Genomic DNA, 17,097 nt, shown 5'->3' on the forward strand with positions numbered 1-17,097 from the left:
AAAAAAAAAAAAAAAAAAAAAAAAAAAAAAAAAAAAAAAAAAAGGTACTTTTACTACTTTGAATGAACAAACTAAAGAGAGAAGCTGACTGGTTACTATGCACAGCAGCTCCAGATACTGTCTGCTCCAGTTTTAAAAAATTCACACCATTGTGGTTAGCAACTGAAAAAAAATTAAAAATCCACACAACGTATGATACTCTTAGCAGAATCTGGTACATGAGCTACTCTCCTGCATTTGTGACACTTTCCACACACCAACGTCCAACTACAGCGGTGATTACATACTACTGTATCTTCCAGTTTTGTAGATGGGTATACACTACTACCGATTTAAAAACAGCCATACTTACTCTTCGCCCACAACTTGACAGCTCTCAGGGTTATTCTGAAATTATTTCTGTTTGGCACTAAATGCAAAATTTCATCTGTAACTCTGCAGCCTGGAAAATAAAAATTGCCATTAGAAGCCAAATTAAATATTCACACATGCGTTTTGGATATACCCCAACCCACTTCAATATTACACAGATGACCAACTTCCAGTTTTATAGGCTGTCCACATTCAACTTGACTGAGCTTGAGAAGATTTGCAAAGAAGAAATAGCAGAAAATTCCCCAATCCAAGTGTGCAAAGATTGTCGCGTCATACCCCAAAAAGACTCAAGGCTCTACTTGCTGCCAAAAGGTGCTTCAACAAAGTACTGCGTAAAGTTTCTGAATACTTAAGTACGTTTTTTTTCAGATTTTTCTTAATAAAAAACAAACATTTCTACAATTCTGTTTTCACTTTGCCATCATGGGCTACTGAGTGTAGATAAAATCAGATGGAATAATACTAATACTAAGGAAACTAATTTAACCACTTCAGGCAGGTTCACATACATACACAGCATCCTCCTGAAGCGGTTATACCAAAAACACAGCAGCGGCTCCAGCTATGTTTATGGTACCATTTTAAGCAGCCGGCGATGGCTGTTCAGGTACAAGCAATCAGGCGGCTGTAGAGCCACCAGATCGTTTGTACTTCGCGGCAAAGTGTGACCCAGCCTGTGCGGACCCAGGACCGGCACGTTGCCCATCCCAGCATTTATCGGAGGGAGATCAGCAAACTTCTAGCCGCAGTGTTTCCTAAAGCAAGAAGCGATTACTGATACATCAGCTTCTTTGGGGTTCCTAGATGACATTAGGGGTCTGACCGCTAATATCTCCATAAAGAGGTCACATAAAAACATATTTTTAAGTCCCCCGCCCCAACGTACATGCACACACACATGCAAACACTTGTGGAGTGCGACAAAAATTGTGCCACACGTTACATATCACTGCGAACATCAGACAGAGCAATAATTTTAGGGCCATCAATCACGGTTATCACTAAACTGATAAGCAGTAAAAGCTTTCAAAAGCGTCACCTATGGGAAATTTTGGCCATTGTGGTTTTGCAGGCACATGCAGTTTTAAGGCTTGACATGTTTGGTGTCAATTTACCTGATGTGACCCCATCTTTAATATTTTACCAATCAAGTATGTAATATATTCTGTTTCTGTGCACTAAATTCCATTTTAATGTATTTTATCCTAAAATACTAGTATGAGGAACAATTTTTTTTATACCGTGCCTCTGCTTTTAGAAAATATTTAATTGTTTGGGGGTTTTATGCCATTTTCTAGCCAAAATTTCATATTTTATCGTGTGCAAATAGTAAGAAATTGCTCTGGACAGCAAGTGGTTAAACTGTACTACAGTATAACAAAATTGAAAAAAGTGAAGTGAATACTTTCTGAATTTACTGTACACACACACACACACACCTCTGGGACTACATTGTAGTCATCTTATGACATGTACAGTTTTAATTTATTGCACCGACAGCCTGTGCAGATTTGCTATAAACATTTACATCACTAGTTTTTATAGGTCTTAAAAAGTGTATGTAAACCCTAAATATTTCCCCTCACGTTTGGCATCATGTTGCACTGTATACAGGTTTAACATAGTTTTTGTTAATCTGTGTTAAGTTTCTTACCTTTAGGATCTCAGCAGTAAAATAACTCCCTTTTACAGCAGGACAAGGCAGAGCTAGTTATTCACAATTATCAGCAATGTTGTAGGTCTTCTGCACTTAGTGACATTAAACCCTCAGATTTTTTTAACATAAAATACTGTAATGTGTGCCTTACTGTAATCCATGGTTGTTTCCCTTCTCTTTGCTGCTCTTCCTTTTAAATCTGTTCTCATGCTGGGCAGAACTTCTGTTTTGCAGCAGACTGCCTTGTCTCAGGAATGGATATATGGTGTCTGTGTATACGTTTGTATAGACTTGTAACCTGAGCCAGCACTACAGGAAGAGGCTCTGAGCTGCAAAGGGAAGTTCTCCCCAAGCATGAGAAGACATGAGGATTTTAAAGGAAGAGCAGCAAAGAGAAGGGAAACAACCATGGATTACAGTAAGGCACACATTACAGTATTGGTTTATGTTAAACAATCTGAGGGTTTAATGTCACTTTAATTTAGAGGTTGGGCTGCCCATCAGATAGGTAGCCCAATATCACTGTAATGTGTGCCTTACTGTAATCCATGGTTGTTTCCCTTCTCTTTGCTGCTCTTCCTTTTAAATCTGTTCTCATGCTGGGCAGAACTTCTGTTTTGCAGCAGACTGCCTTGTCTCAGGAATGGATATATGGTGTCTGTGTATACGTTTGTATAGACTTGTAACCTGAGCCAGCACTACAGGAAGAGGCTCTGAGCTGCAAAGGGAAGTTCTCCCCAAGCATGAGAAGACATGAGGATTTTAAAGGAAGAGCAGCAAAGAGAAGGGAAACAACCATGGATTACAGTAAGGCACACATTACAGTATTGGTTTATGTTAAACAATCTGAGGGTTTAATGTCACTTTAATTTAGAGGTTGGGCTGCCCATCAGATAGGTAGCCCAATATCCAACTAAAAGGAATACACATGGCACAATGACTGCTACTGCCAATTGCGAGCCAAATGCCAGAGCGCTGTCAGCTTGCAATAGGAAGATTACAGGCAGGTAAGAAACATCGTGAACGATTTAAAAGTGACAGATTACAGCTACTACAAAAGCAACATCAACAGAGCTCTATGAGAAGTTCACTTACCATTTAAACTCCTGATGCATCTTATATCTAGGTTTTTCAAACGTGAATCATCACGCAACTCCATATTATCAGGAATACATTGTAAGGGCAGCCTAGCAAAAACTAAGTCAATCTGAAGGGAAGAAAAAGACAAAAAAAATATATTTACAATCACAAGTCAAACAGCTGCAGTTGACCGCAAGATGAAGACTGAGAACCCATGTACAGCAAGATGCTTTACAGCAGTGTGCCTCAGCACTGTGACCCACATGCTGCTTCAAAGTTCAAGGGCAGAGTCTATGTACATGTAACCTGTCAGGGGATTGCTACTTCCAAAGGCTTCCAAGAAGGCCATTTAGCTGCATTATACTCTCCCTGCAGATCAGTACTAAGTCCAAAGAAAAGTATGCACTAGTTCACTAGGATACCACCCAAATTACCTGCATCCCAAGGTTAAGCTGACAACCGGTCCCAAGAAAAATGCAAGACATATCAGGACACTATCAGAACTTACACATAACCACAGAGGACTACTGCAGTACTATCAGAAGTCTTGGACTGATCATGAAATTGGTAAAAGATACAATGGGGGAATTTATCATAACTGGAGCAGAGAGAATCTGGAGCAGTTTCCCAGGGCAACCAATCAGCATCCTTCTTCAGTTTGCTCAGGTACGATTTAAAAATGTGTGAGAAGCCGATTGGCTGCAGGGCAAATCTGCCCCAGATTTGGTCTCCTCCAGTTTTGATAAATTCCCCCCACAGTACAAAAAAACAAACATTTTGGCTTTTAAGACTAGGTTATGGGAAGGCTACAACCACTAGCAAATAAACATTATGCTCTTTGTCTGTCCCACTAGAAGATTTCATTTTACTTCCTCCTCTGAGAAAACATCTCCAAAAAGAAAAACCAGAATTGATGGGAATGGTCAGAAATATTTGTCCCCAGTGGAGGATTTTCCCCTCATCTATTGCTTTGATAACAACTCAGAATATTTCGATGTCCCAGCAATTTCTGTTTTGTGGATCATGGTAACCATAAACAGATGCATGAACGACCCCCAGTGGGGACACAGACAGAAATAGAAACCCAATAACGGTTGCTATATAAACCTTTTTGTTTTTTTAATTACTTATCCTACCTCCCCCTTCCAAAAAAATAAATGGCATAAGTACCTTCCTTATTTTGCACAGGCACATTGTACTTGTTTACCAGAATAGGCCTGTTGACCAGGAATATAATGAAGCACATTGGCTCCTGCAAGATACAGAAGGTGGTGTCTGATTAAATGCTAAGGAATCCCTGCACACCTGCAGATCTGTAAACCAAGCCCCATAATGCAGGAGCACCCATATTATTGGTTAGTTACGATCACGTGCAGTACTAGAAAATCACTCCTAGCATACAAGGAAGCCTAGAATATAAATATCAGAAGAAAAGTGCAAAGTAAATAAAACAGCAATCTAGAAATAAATGGAATGATCATCTGATGTTAAGCAACACTCATTTACAGATTTATAAAATACCTTACGTAAGGCCTCATACCTCTATCTTCAAGAAATCAAATTTGATAACGGGTACAAAAGCATCCTCCACAGCCTAAAGAACAAAAACAAATATAAACTTGCATGTAATAAAATGTGACTAACAATTCAATGTTTCTTCACATTTATTATTCTTTGTACAGCAAGTAAGCTATAGCTCACTGTGGGCAGCACAATGGCGTAGTGGTTAGCACTTCTACTATGCAGCACTGGGAATCCCAGCCAGGTCACTATCTGCAAGGAGTTTGCACATTCACCCTGTGCAGGTTTCCTTCGGGTACTCTGGTTTCCTCCCACACTCCAAAGACATGCTGGAAGGTTAATTGGCTCCTGTCTAAATTGGCCCTCCATGTATGCATAGGTACCTTACCCAGTAAGCTCCTTGAGGGCAGGAACTGATGTGAATGTGCTGCATAAACTTGTCATTGCTATATAAAATACCAATAATAAATGTCCCAATTCTAGCTAGGTGCAGGATATGTTTCTCTCACGTACATAGAAACTACATTTGTCCATTGGGCGGTGTAAATAAGCCAAGTCTTTGGTCAAAATCCAGAGTTAGACTTACCGGTAACCATTTCCAGTAGTCTTCCAGGACAGCATTGTTAGAGATAAAGGCTCCTCCCCAAACCACAGGAAACACGTCACCCATCCATCCAACTTTAAGTCCAACTTAGCATTTCCCATAGTCATGTTCCAGGACAACATTGCAAGAGGATAAATAAGAACTTACCAATACTTTAGTCGAAGGGTACTTCAAACAGTAGTCTTGCCCTAAGGTTTGATCCCCAGAAGAATTGAGGTCCAACCGGTAATGTTGAACGAAGGTAGAGAAGCTCGACCACATGGGAGCTTTGCAAATTTGTTCTAGGGTAGCACCAGTTTCTCTCAGCCCAAGAAGTCACTAAGGCTCTAGTATAATGCACATTCACGAAAGGAGAAGGCACCTTCATAGCACTGTAAGCTTCCCCAATAGACTTCCTAGAGGACTTCGAAAACCTGCTTGCCTTTGGACTTTCCAGAAGAAAAAAAAAAGACAAATAAGGCATCCGATTTCCTAAAATCTTTAGACACCTTAAAGAATATCCTAGGGGCTGAAGACAGCCTGAAAGGGAGAGCCCTGAATTGATATTGGTGAATTACTGGCCCTATACTTACAGCAAATCTGAGAAATTGTTGAAAGGCGGGGAGGATGGGGATGTGAAGATAGGCATCTCAAGTCCAGAGTTGCCATATAGGATCTGGGCTACAGGATGTTCGACTGAAAAAATAGATTCGATCCTGAATCTCTTGTACTTCACTACGACGTTCAAGGGCTTTAGGTTGAGGATTAATCAAAACTTCCCCAAAGGTTTTTGTTCTATAAAAAAGGTGTGCGTAAAAACTCTGACCCATCTCCTGCTTAAGGACCAGAGTGTGAACCCACTGATCTACCAACACCCCTAAAGAGACAGTGAGCCTCTGCTTTGACGGAATGTTTTGGAAAATCTGTTGCGGGAAAACGCCAGGGAGGAAGACTGTTGAACCCCAACCTGTAGCCCTTTCATCAGATTCAGGATGAATTTATTGGAGGTAATCTCCACCCAGCATGGAGGAATCCCCCTAAGCTTCCTCCCACTGGAAGAAGACAGTCATTGCTGCTTTGAGGGAGGACTAAAAGAGAACCCTCCCCCCCGAAAAAACCTGCAGAAGGGCGTTCTAGAACGCTCTTATTCAGGTACAAAAAGCAGATCACCTGAAAAGGGGAGCTTACATAACGGAAGTTTGGAAGCAAAAGTCGCCCTCCCAAGCTTTCAGCCATAAGGCCCGACAAGAGAAGTTAATTTGCACTAATGACCTAGCGGTCATCCGAACGGGTTCAGCAGAGGCATCTGCAATAAATCCAACAGCCTTAAAAAAGAACTGAAAGAGTCCAAGAGCTGTTCCCTGGGGGTTGCAGCTAACAAATGCGATTTCAATTGGGATAGCCAGAACAAGATTTTTAGCCACACAAGTAGTATCTAAAGCTAGCTTAAGGTTCACTATAGAAGAATCCCAAGCCGTTTTGAGCGAGATCGCCATCTTTTTATCCTTGGGATCCCCAAGAACCCCCATGTCCTCAAAAGCCGAGTCTGATTTCTTGGAGAACCTGGCCAAAGGGGCATCTTATTCCAAACTAATGCAGGGTCATCAAACGGAATTCTCCGCTTAAGGTTGTTAGATGAGACTTCTTCTCCGGGTCTGCCCACTCCCTAAGAATTGCCCCTGAAAGCACCTTATGCACAGGAAAAAAAACTTCTTTTGTTGTAGCCCTTCATACAAAAGACCGTGTCTAGAAAGCTGAACACGTTTTTCCTGAACTTCCAAGGTATCATAAATGGCACTGAATAAGTCATCTACAGCGACCAGAGATAAAACATCTGGAAGCTTCAGAGACGTCAACCTGGGTACCCAATTCCTCTGATGAATTATTGGAGGGACCTAGCTCACTCAGATCTTCCCGCTCCGACACTCCTAAAGTTCCTTCAGACTAATTGAAGACCCACAGGTCTGGGCAACAACAAGGGACAGGACTGGGTCTTGAAACCTTCTAATAGAGATCTACATGATTTGAAAGTGGAAGATAATTCCTCTTTAATTGAAGAAAGATTACTGCATGCTGAAGCAGATTCTTCTTTAAATAAATAGACCCTCAATACACTTTCGGCACAAAGCCTTAGAATAAATTAGTGCCAAGTTTGACTGAACAAACAGCGCACTTCTTGGAAGCCTTCGTTGTATCCGAAGCCTTAGGCTGCCAAAAAAGAGTGCCCACAGGGGAAAAAAAACCACAACCCAATGCCCCTTCCAAAATCCCGCCAAACACCCAGGTCAAGAGTGCCACTTAACACCTGCGTCCTGCACCAAGGTGGAGAAGAGGGTCAGAGGTGAAAGGCAGGTAAGTTTTTTTTTTTTAAATCAAAAAACACTATACCCGAGCTGGGCTGGTGCCAGAGGGACCCGCGTCTGCTGCGACCAAAGTTTATCTAGAAGACTTGTCCGCACACCATTCTGCTTCATATTCCTTCAGCGTGACATGTGAATGCAATGTTTGAGCCTCACAGGACCTCCTGCTGCGGCCAAAGATTGCAGAGGTTGCGCAGAGTCCATTTGCGGAGCGTGCCGAGATGAGGACAGAATCGCCGGTGGCCTGGCAGTCCCCTTCCTCCAGCGCCAGAGTAAGGCCTAGAACGCAAGGCCTTGGCACCTGGAACGGACGTCACTCGCATCAGAAGGGACGGACCCGGTCTGGCCGTGGAGCGGTGCAAATCCACTTTGATGGGCGGACGCTCGTTTCCAAGGGCCCAGCCAAGGGAGGTCAGCTCCGGTCCTTGCCCTCGCTGGGCACAGAGAATGCTGAGCCAGTGAACCCCCTTTCGACTGCCTAGGAGGAATACTTGAGGCCACAACCATGGAGGAAAGCACCCGCACCCACACAAACATAGCTAGGTGGGTTGAAAACTTGAGGGAAGCACCAAGCAGAATTGCACGATAGAGGCTCCCCCAGCATTCCAGTGACTGCTCCCCCAGCTGACCAAGGAAACACAAAAGGACTGGAGAAGAGGCAGGCCTTTAAAAATCTAAAATGGGCAATGTGTTTCCTGTGGTTTGGGAAGGAGACTTCATCTCACAATGCTGTCCTGGAAGACTGGGAAAAATGCTCACACACCGTAAAGATTTATCCTTGAAACCTATAGATTTCTTTTTTTAATCTAAGACCCACGTCACACTAGAGAACCAGTCGCTAGCGAGAACTGCAGATCGCTAAGAAATCTGCATGGAAAAACTCACCTGTCTGTACGTCTTGCCCCCTCACTAACCATAATGCTACATAAAGTAAACTTCAAGCAGGAGAGTGGCACTTCACACATTCAGCTAGCAAAAGAGTGACACGTACAAGCAGGTGAACGTTTTACTGAGATAAGTATGGATGCGGACATTGCCGATTTAAAAATGCTAGTTGCCTGGCTGCCATGCTAATCTATTGGCATCTGTGTCAGTCTGTTTTTTTAAATCCATCTTGCAATGGAGGAAAAGAACTAAAACTGCCGGACCCCATGTCAGTCAATGGGGAATCGGATGTAAGCGTACATGTGTCCGTTTACATTAGATTACCCCTGATCTGGCACGATCAGGTCCGGCAAAACTCTGATCGTTTTTTTTTTCTGGACCTGGCTGGAGTCAGGGGTAACCAGATTTAAATGGACAGGCATCTGATCAAGTCTGCTTGAAAAACTGACAGCCGGACCCGGGGGTTAGTGCCACTTTAGGATAGTTTTATTATAGGTTACTTGTTTTTGTGACGAACACAACAAGATAATTTAATTTAACCCCTTCGTGACTGACGACGTACAGTGTACGTCGCCAGCATCGGGGCTGTTTAAACAGACTCCCGGCGACTTTTGCCGCCGAGAGTCTGTTTAAACTTGTAGAGCCGACTGTCGGCTTTACAACAGAAGCGATCCTACAAAGTAACCTTTGGGCGCCATCTAACAAACCACCTATGACCACTATAAACTTCTGCCTTACCCATGACGCTAATGCATTTGACTAAAATGGCCGATTTTCACTACAATCTCGATTCATTTTGCTCACCCATGATGTATAAAAGCCAAAGTGTAATGAAACCTGGAGCAGTTACACACAGATCCAGATTCTGTTTAATACCCCATAGAGCAACAGCACTGTCATTCCATTTCTCTTAAAAATCAGCCATTAAAAAAGAGAACTATGAGGTGAGTGCTTTTCACTCATCCTCACAGTTCTAGCCAACCTCTGACAATGAAACTGTCACAGGTCGGCTCAGTAGATCGGGAAGTGAGCGAACACATACCGGCGTTCGCTCACTTCTGGATCCCGTCACTGCTGGACAGGGGAGGGGGCGGGCATAACTGGCTCTGCCTCTAGATAGGCAGAGCCAGGGGTTTGGGTGGAGCGCGGTTGGGGTCAGCAGAGCCTGGGGTAGCCGGTGGCGGCAGCGGTGAGGTCACGCACTGCGCTCAGTACAAACGCTCAGACTGCTGTACAGCTGCCGGATTGTTTGTACCTGAACAGCCAATCAAGTCTCTCTGTTCTGAGACTGAACTGACTGACTTCTGAACCTTTACTACCTTATACCCCAATAGGGGTGGTATTGAAACAGAGGGCTGAACGGAACAAAGTCATCAGATCTTGCATTCACATACCCGGACATTCCTTATCCCATCCTGGAGCTTTAGTTTTTCAACAAATGACTGAAAGAAATCTGTTCGCTCAACATGCCTTGGAGCAACACACAGAGCATCAATATCAGACCCTTTAAAAAAACAAAACAAATGCCAGTTATTATAAACGTCAATATGTATAGAATACACAATTGACAGGAGCAGATGACAAACCTTTAGTATGAACTCCAAGCCGATAAGATCCAAATGTGAAGATTTTGCCTCCAACAGAGGATATTACAGTGGTTGGAAGGCTCTGTCAGAAAAAGAAATGGTTAATTGTTATAGTTTTACCAAGTAAAGGATGATGGACCATAATACAATTGCTGTTAAAAACCATGAAATCATATATTGATGTATGTGAACCTAAATGATTGATTTTCTATATTTTAATCTATCCAAGTTTGGAAATGCCATTTAAACTATACTAGTGACTAAGTTACAAATGGTAATCAATCAGTAAGCCCGACAGGCAGACCCTAAGTATAGTTTGAAACAGTTGTTAGGTATGCCCAAAATAGGATTGAAAGAAAACACATGACTCAGGACAAAGAATATGGAACTCCCTTATGCTAATGTGAATTACTTTTAAGGTAAACAGCCTAAAGGTTATTTTAAAGTAAGAGCATAGATATAAAGGGCGGAGGGGATCATCCTTCAAGAGGACACAGCGACACACACAGACACACACACACCTGTTGGGACTATTTTACTTACAAACTAAAGACACGTTTCTTAAACATCTTAGACTCATGCTGTAAGATATACTATATTTTGTAATCAAGCATCTTATAGACTCATTCTGTAAGATATGCCATATCTTGTAATTATTTGTAACTTTGCAATTAAACACATTTTTGAATTTTATGCAAGAACGGAAGCAATCTTCTCTTCTTCCACCCTATGCTACAAGAAAAGAATATGACTAGGGCTGTTACTGATTAAAATTTTCGTGCTCAATTAATCGAAAAAAATTTTAATCGATTAATTTCAATTAATTATAAAACGCACATACAGATCCAACTACATTGGCCTATACACATACAGCACAGCAATGAAGTAATAAAATGAACTAGGATCACACTAATCCAGCACGTTATTAATCTCACGTTCCCCACTCAATATGGCAACCGATTGAGTGGGGCAACTCAGAATAATAACGTGCTGGATTAGTGTGATCCTAGTTCATTTTATTACTTCATTGCTGCGCTGTATGTGTATAGGCCAATGCCTTGGAGTTTGGTCCACACATGTGGGCACACTGACCAGCTGGGAAGATTGTAGAAGAAAAGTTCGATGTCAATTGGCAGGCTGCACAGTGATGCTCCCTTTACATGCAAGTAGAGCTGCAACTAGGGCTGCAACAACTAATTGACATAATCGATTATAATCGATTATTGAAAAAGTTGTCAACTTACTTCTCTTCTTGCTGCGAGCTTCCTCACTCGCCGCTGGCCCGCCGACAATCGATCTGAAAGCAAGTCCGGACCCATTATACTGTACCCCCACACCCGCTAGGGAACTACAAATCCAAGCATGCCACCATTGAGATTGAGAACACAAAGTCCTCTCTTTTTCTGTATCCCCTGTTATCAATGAACAGGAATCCTTTATGAGTGCTCCTGTTCATTGATAACATAGTATGTTTACTATAACTACAATTATGAATGAACAGGAGGAGATGTAGATCACTCCCATTCATTATTGAAGATATAGTAAACATACCATGTCCTCAATTATGTACAAACACTCAGCGATCACTGATGACTGACTGCTTGTACCCGCTCTCCTCTCTCACACACTGTCACAGGATGCTGAGGGAGCAGGGAGGAGAGCCCAGCCTCCTGTGACAGCGCGGCCTGTCTCCACCCCTACACCGCTCTGCGGGACTGTGATAGGTGGCTGAGCGGTGTGGGAGGAGAGACGCCGGCCGCTCACAGCGCTTGGCCGGCTGTCATTTTCTCTCCTCCCCACTGGGACAGAGTAGCGTCCAGTGGGGAGAAAGTAATCACGGATGCGCCGATTTAGCGGCAGGAAAATGGCACTTCGGCATTTAGCCAAAAGTGCAATTTTCAGCCGCCCCCCCCCCCTCAGCCCTGCGCCTGGGGCAAGTGCACCTGCTGCCCCCCCGGTTGTTACGCCACTGACCAGAACACACACACAGACACGTCGGTGGTATTCTGCATTGTGCCACTGTATTATACAATGCAGAAGACCAGCAGAGTAAAATCAAATCCCAGCAATACAATAAGCAGCCTGTATAATGTATTATTGCTGGGATTTGTAGTTCCTCTATAAAACTAGTCAGTGGTATTCTGCATTGCGCCGTATAATCATACAGCGCAATAGAGAATACCACCAGCTATAGAGGACTACAAATCCCAGCAATAGTGCATTATAAGGACTATTGCTGGTATTTGTTGTATTCCTACATAGCTGCTGGTATTCAGCATTGCGCCGTATAATCATTATACAGCGCACTGCAGAATACCACCAGCTATAGAGGACTACAAATACCAGCAATAAATTATACAGCGCAATGCAGAATTGTGGGTTGGAGTCCGGTGACGTCACGGACATAGACGTCACTGGACTCCTTCCCCCTTCCCTTCGTTAGCCGACGGAGCCACTTGGGGAAGGGGGGAGGAATCCGGTGACGTCAATGTCCATGACGTCACCGGATATCCGACGGGACTCCCGGAAGCCGGCGGAGAGGAGTATTTTCATTAGCGAGCAATAAATGTTTTAATCGATCAAAAAGATTAACGAATAATCGAGAAATTAATAGTCAATTTCCGCAGACCTAAATGACACAAAAAAAAAAATCATATTTCTAACAATTGTCAAAACTCAGTCATCACTGGCATCCAAGAACTACCAATCAAAATAACAAGAACATTGGTAAAAGACTTTACAACAGAATATAGAACGAAAAACATTTTCTTCTTATCGAACAAGGAGTGTGAATAGGCAGTACACAGGAGCTCTGGCAAATATAGTCAATTTGACAATCACACCTGCACATACATTATAGTAGAACTGAATCCAAAGCCTTTTTGATTATATTCTGGATATGGTTGGGGATTTTATAACCCATCAGCTTTTTCTGCCATCTGTGTCCCATGAGGGAGGTTTCCCTTCACTTCATGTTCACTAGATAGAAGAGAAAGGAAATCCCTCCAAAATAAAGTTAATGGGGGGGGGGGGGATTTTCATTCACTTACAGTGATAAGTCACCAGGACAAATAGTGTGAATCTCCAGGAACACAAACAGCGATACAAATCCCTTTCCAGTCACCATAAAAGCTGGATCATATGAGTAAAAGACTAAGCCAGAAAAATGTTGTGCTGATGAGATCTATGTAGGAGCTCAGTGCTGCCACCCCAGTGACTCACTCCTTTCCAGACAGTACAATGTCCAGGAGGAGAATAAACAGCAATAAAACAGGTTCTACCAAAAACAACATCATTTTATAGTGTACGTGCACACATATAAAATACACCCATTTAATCTGGTTATACATTTTAAAATGATTTAAGTGCATTTTTTAACTGGCCTATGTTTGTATAGCATCCTGAAATACCCTGCATGTCAGACTAGTAAAGGACAGGGAGCTCTGTAAACCAATCAGGCTTCGCTGAAATGTACACATTGTGAATGTAGCCGATGGAGAGCAAAGTGATGACCACGTCGGTGATCTGCTCTTCCTTCACTAACCAATTGCAGGCTTGGTCAAGCTGAAATACATTGACTACAGTACAATACTGGTCAATATTTGGTATAGTGTTTGGCAGAAGTGTCTACCAGAAGAGGAATACTCATTTTGTGGTGGGTAGGACGGTTCACCGTACACGGTTAAACTGCCCATTTCTATAGACAAACTTGAACCTTTAAAAGGCTCTTCTAGATTACCGTATTTGCCGGGGTATAAGGCGACTGGGCGTATAAGACGGCCCCCTAATTTTTCAGTTAAAACATAGGTTTTGGGCTATACTCGTCATTCAAGACGAGTATAGCCAAAATAATGTTTAAATACACCCACTAACCTGTCAGCCCACTGGATGTGCGGTAATACTGTATGCACTGTAGTTTCAGCAACATACAGTATACCGCGCTGAGCGATCTATTCTATGAATACAAAGCCTGCTCGGATTGGCAGAGGTTGAGTACATTGCTCGCCGTGATTGGCTCAGCGCGGTATTCTATATGTAGCCGAAGCTACGGTACATACAGTATTACCGCACATCCGGCGGACCAACAGATTAGACTGTATAACCGGCGTATAAGACGACCTCCGATTTTCGGGGGATGTTTTTAAGCATAAAAAGTCGTCTTATACGCCGGCAAACACGGTATTTTGACATTAACATGGTTACAGTTACCTTAATTTCTCCCAGCTCAGCAATCCATTCTTTGACCAAGTTGTTCAGTTTGCCCAATACAAACATTCTGAAATGGAAAAGAAAAGATGCAATTATAGTTCTGCAGAACTCACCATACAAGGCTTTGTGCTCCCAATGGCTACAAAACAGAACAATTTACAAGCTGCCTGTTTGGACCATTTGGGCTTGAAGTCTAACCTGTGACTGAGCTCCTCATCGTCTTCAAATACTCCAAAAGGCTGCATGGCCTCAACCAGCTTCTCGGTGTAGATGTGATCGATTTCTTTGGGACCAGCCCAACTGATAGGGGAGGTGATGCCATAACATTTCTGAGTTTGGACCTCTAGGTGGTCATTCCTGTCAAAGAGAAAGAATATAGAACTTTAGAGCCAGAGTCAGCTATGTGCACCCCTTCCCCTTGTCTGTCCCTCCAATGAGCGCTGGAGGAACAGAGGGGAATCCCTGCAGGGTGTGATGACTGACAGTCACCGCTCTCATCAGGGAGAAGAGACTGTGATAATATAATAATCATAATTTACTACCCTAATACTTCTTTAATATCTATAGACAGCTTTACATAAAGATCTTTTAGGGTGCGTTCACACCAAAATTGGAGGAAAACAGCAAATCAACAGGGACTCTGTTGTCTTGAAAAACAGATCGCAGCGCAATGGGTTAGAAGGTACAACTGCAAGTCAACAGACCCTCCATCGACTTGCAATTTCCTTCCGATCTGCTGAGATAAGTTTTTCAAACAGATGCCAACGGAAGGGAACTGAAAAATGAACAGTTGAAAGTGTGGCTTGTTCACACCTGATCAGTCGTGTTACGCTACTAGCCCCATTTACACCCAGTCATTTTTCAGTGCCCTTCCATTAGCATCCATTGAAAAAAGGATCACAACGGATCCAGTGTGAATTGCCCCATAAAGCACCTTCCCCTTATTGTGATCAGTTTTAGGCAAGCCTAAATGTACATTATAATATGAAGCACACATGCATGCTGTGCTACCATTTTGAAAGCGATCAAAACATTATGTTAATTGATACACACACACGGCCATTTACATGTGGCTATTTCTGTCAGCAGTGCAGCTCTGGAAACCACATTATCGTTGGTTTCAATGGGTGGCTAGCAGAAAGTGTTGGGAGCTTAAACTGAAGATAAATAACTATTCCCACATCCATGGCACCCCATCAATGTAAAGATTATTATTATTATACAGGATTTATATAGCGCCAACAGTTTGCGCAGCGCTTTACAATATAAGGAAGACATTAAAGTCACAATACAATTCAAGACAAGATGGTAAGGAGGGCCCTGCCCCTGGGGGCTTACAATCTAAAAGAAGGGAGAAGTGATACATGAGGGAGGTGAAGATCTCATTTGGGGTAACTTTCAAATATGTATTCATTAAAATTTACAAACGGCCAAAACTTGTTTTTCTTTTTGAGTGAGAACGAGTTAGAATGTGTGAGGTTTTTAGCTCTGTGTTCTGTTGGAAAAATCCAAACTTTTGAACAGCCAGACTGGAATAGAGGGGAAATCTTCCAATGGAGAAACTTTGTGAAAACTGTCTAAGGCCTCATTCACACTTTGACATTTAGGATTGTTGCCGCAGGAATCCCGACATCTGTGTTTCTGTATTCTGCCGGCCGCTGTCAGTAGGAATGCACCGATACTGGTTTCTCGGTATGGAGTTCTGATATATATTTTTTTTAAATCAGTATTCGCCAATACCAAGTACCCACACCGGCATCCCAAGGTAGCGTGGGCCTGACTTCTCGGCCAATCAGGAAGCCTTATTGCCTGGGAAGGCAGCTTTACACTCCCTCACGACACTGTAGGGCAGCCTGGCTTTCTGACCAATCAGGAAGCAGGATGGGACCTGCAGCCCAGTTTCCTGATTGGTCAGGAAACCAGGCTGCCCCACAGTGAAGTTAGGCAGTGTGAAACGGGCTTCCTAGCCAATCAGGAAGCCAGCTTCACGCTGCCTAGCGACACTGCCGCTCATGGTGAAGCTCAATCAATATCAGAGCATTTGGGTGAGTATGAGTACTTGCCCAAATGCTCGGTATCAGCCCCAATACCGATACTAGTATCAGTGCATCCCTAGCAGTCAGAATACCTGAACAGAGCTGGCAGCTCAGTGGCTGCCATCTCCATTTCTACATAGATTTTCTGACATGCTCTCTTGATCAGCTGATGGGAGGGATGCCGGCCAGACAGCTGCACCCACTGTGCAAATTTTGGTCAGTTCCTCAAGAACCGGCTGACATTTGCAGTGTTTATTATTGGCAAAATTAACCAATAATTTTAAAAAATAGTGAATATCGCTCCTGATAAAATCGGTCACCCCCCTACCTTAGGTGACCCCCTACTTTAAACTATTGCAGTGGAGGGGGGAGGAGAGTCTTCAGGGCCTGGTCTAAGAAGAAGCCAGCTCAGAGCTTACTGGAGTTCTTAACATTTGAAGGGCACAGCAAACACCTCCCACCCATAATGTGACCGCGCAGAGCTGCAATACAATGGGTTGCAGCTATATAAAAATACATGTACTCCTTTTATCAACTGCACAGCATTGCAGTACCTATTGCAAGCACGGTCAATCGCATTGCAGACGGGAGGTGCGTTTGGGGTGCCATTCAAATGAATGGCAACACAATACACCCCGACTGTGCGTTGCATGGAACTGTGCGAGTAACGCACATCCCTGGTGTGACCGGGCCCCTAATGTTCATCCGCTGTCTATGTTCTACATACAGTATTAAAGCCATTTATTGTCCCAGATGTAGATGTGAGGGAGCAGGGGTAACGATGTAATTACACCATGGTGATGAT

General features: G+C 43.1%; 1 protein-coding gene across 1 annotated transcript in view; it reads right to left on the reverse strand.

The window, feature by feature from the left end:
* The window catches only part of PAPOLG (poly(A) polymerase gamma), a 28,676-nt gene that overhangs the window by 11,045 nt on the left and 534 nt on the right, over window positions 1-17,097 (reverse strand). The window contains exons 2-8 of the mRNA XM_018555581.1: window positions 14,455-14,613; window positions 14,257-14,323; window positions 10,048-10,129; window positions 9,856-9,965; window positions 4,653-4,706; window positions 3,128-3,239; window positions 353-442 (exon numbers count right to left, since the gene is read on the reverse strand). Coding sequence (XP_018411083.1) covers window positions 353-442; window positions 3,128-3,239; window positions 4,653-4,706; window positions 9,856-9,965; window positions 10,048-10,129; window positions 14,257-14,323; window positions 14,455-14,613 — 674 coding nt within the window. The remainder of the gene's footprint in view (window positions 1-352; window positions 443-3,127; window positions 3,240-4,652; window positions 4,707-9,855; window positions 9,966-10,047; window positions 10,130-14,256; window positions 14,324-14,454; window positions 14,614-17,097) is intronic.

The sequence above is a fragment of the Nanorana parkeri genome, unplaced genomic scaffold, assembly GCF_000935625.1.
Source record: "Nanorana parkeri isolate BGI_ZX_2015 unplaced genomic scaffold, ASM93562v1 scaffold11, whole genome shotgun sequence".
NCBI classification, from domain to species: domain Eukaryota; kingdom Metazoa; phylum Chordata; class Amphibia; order Anura; family Dicroglossidae; genus Nanorana; species Nanorana parkeri.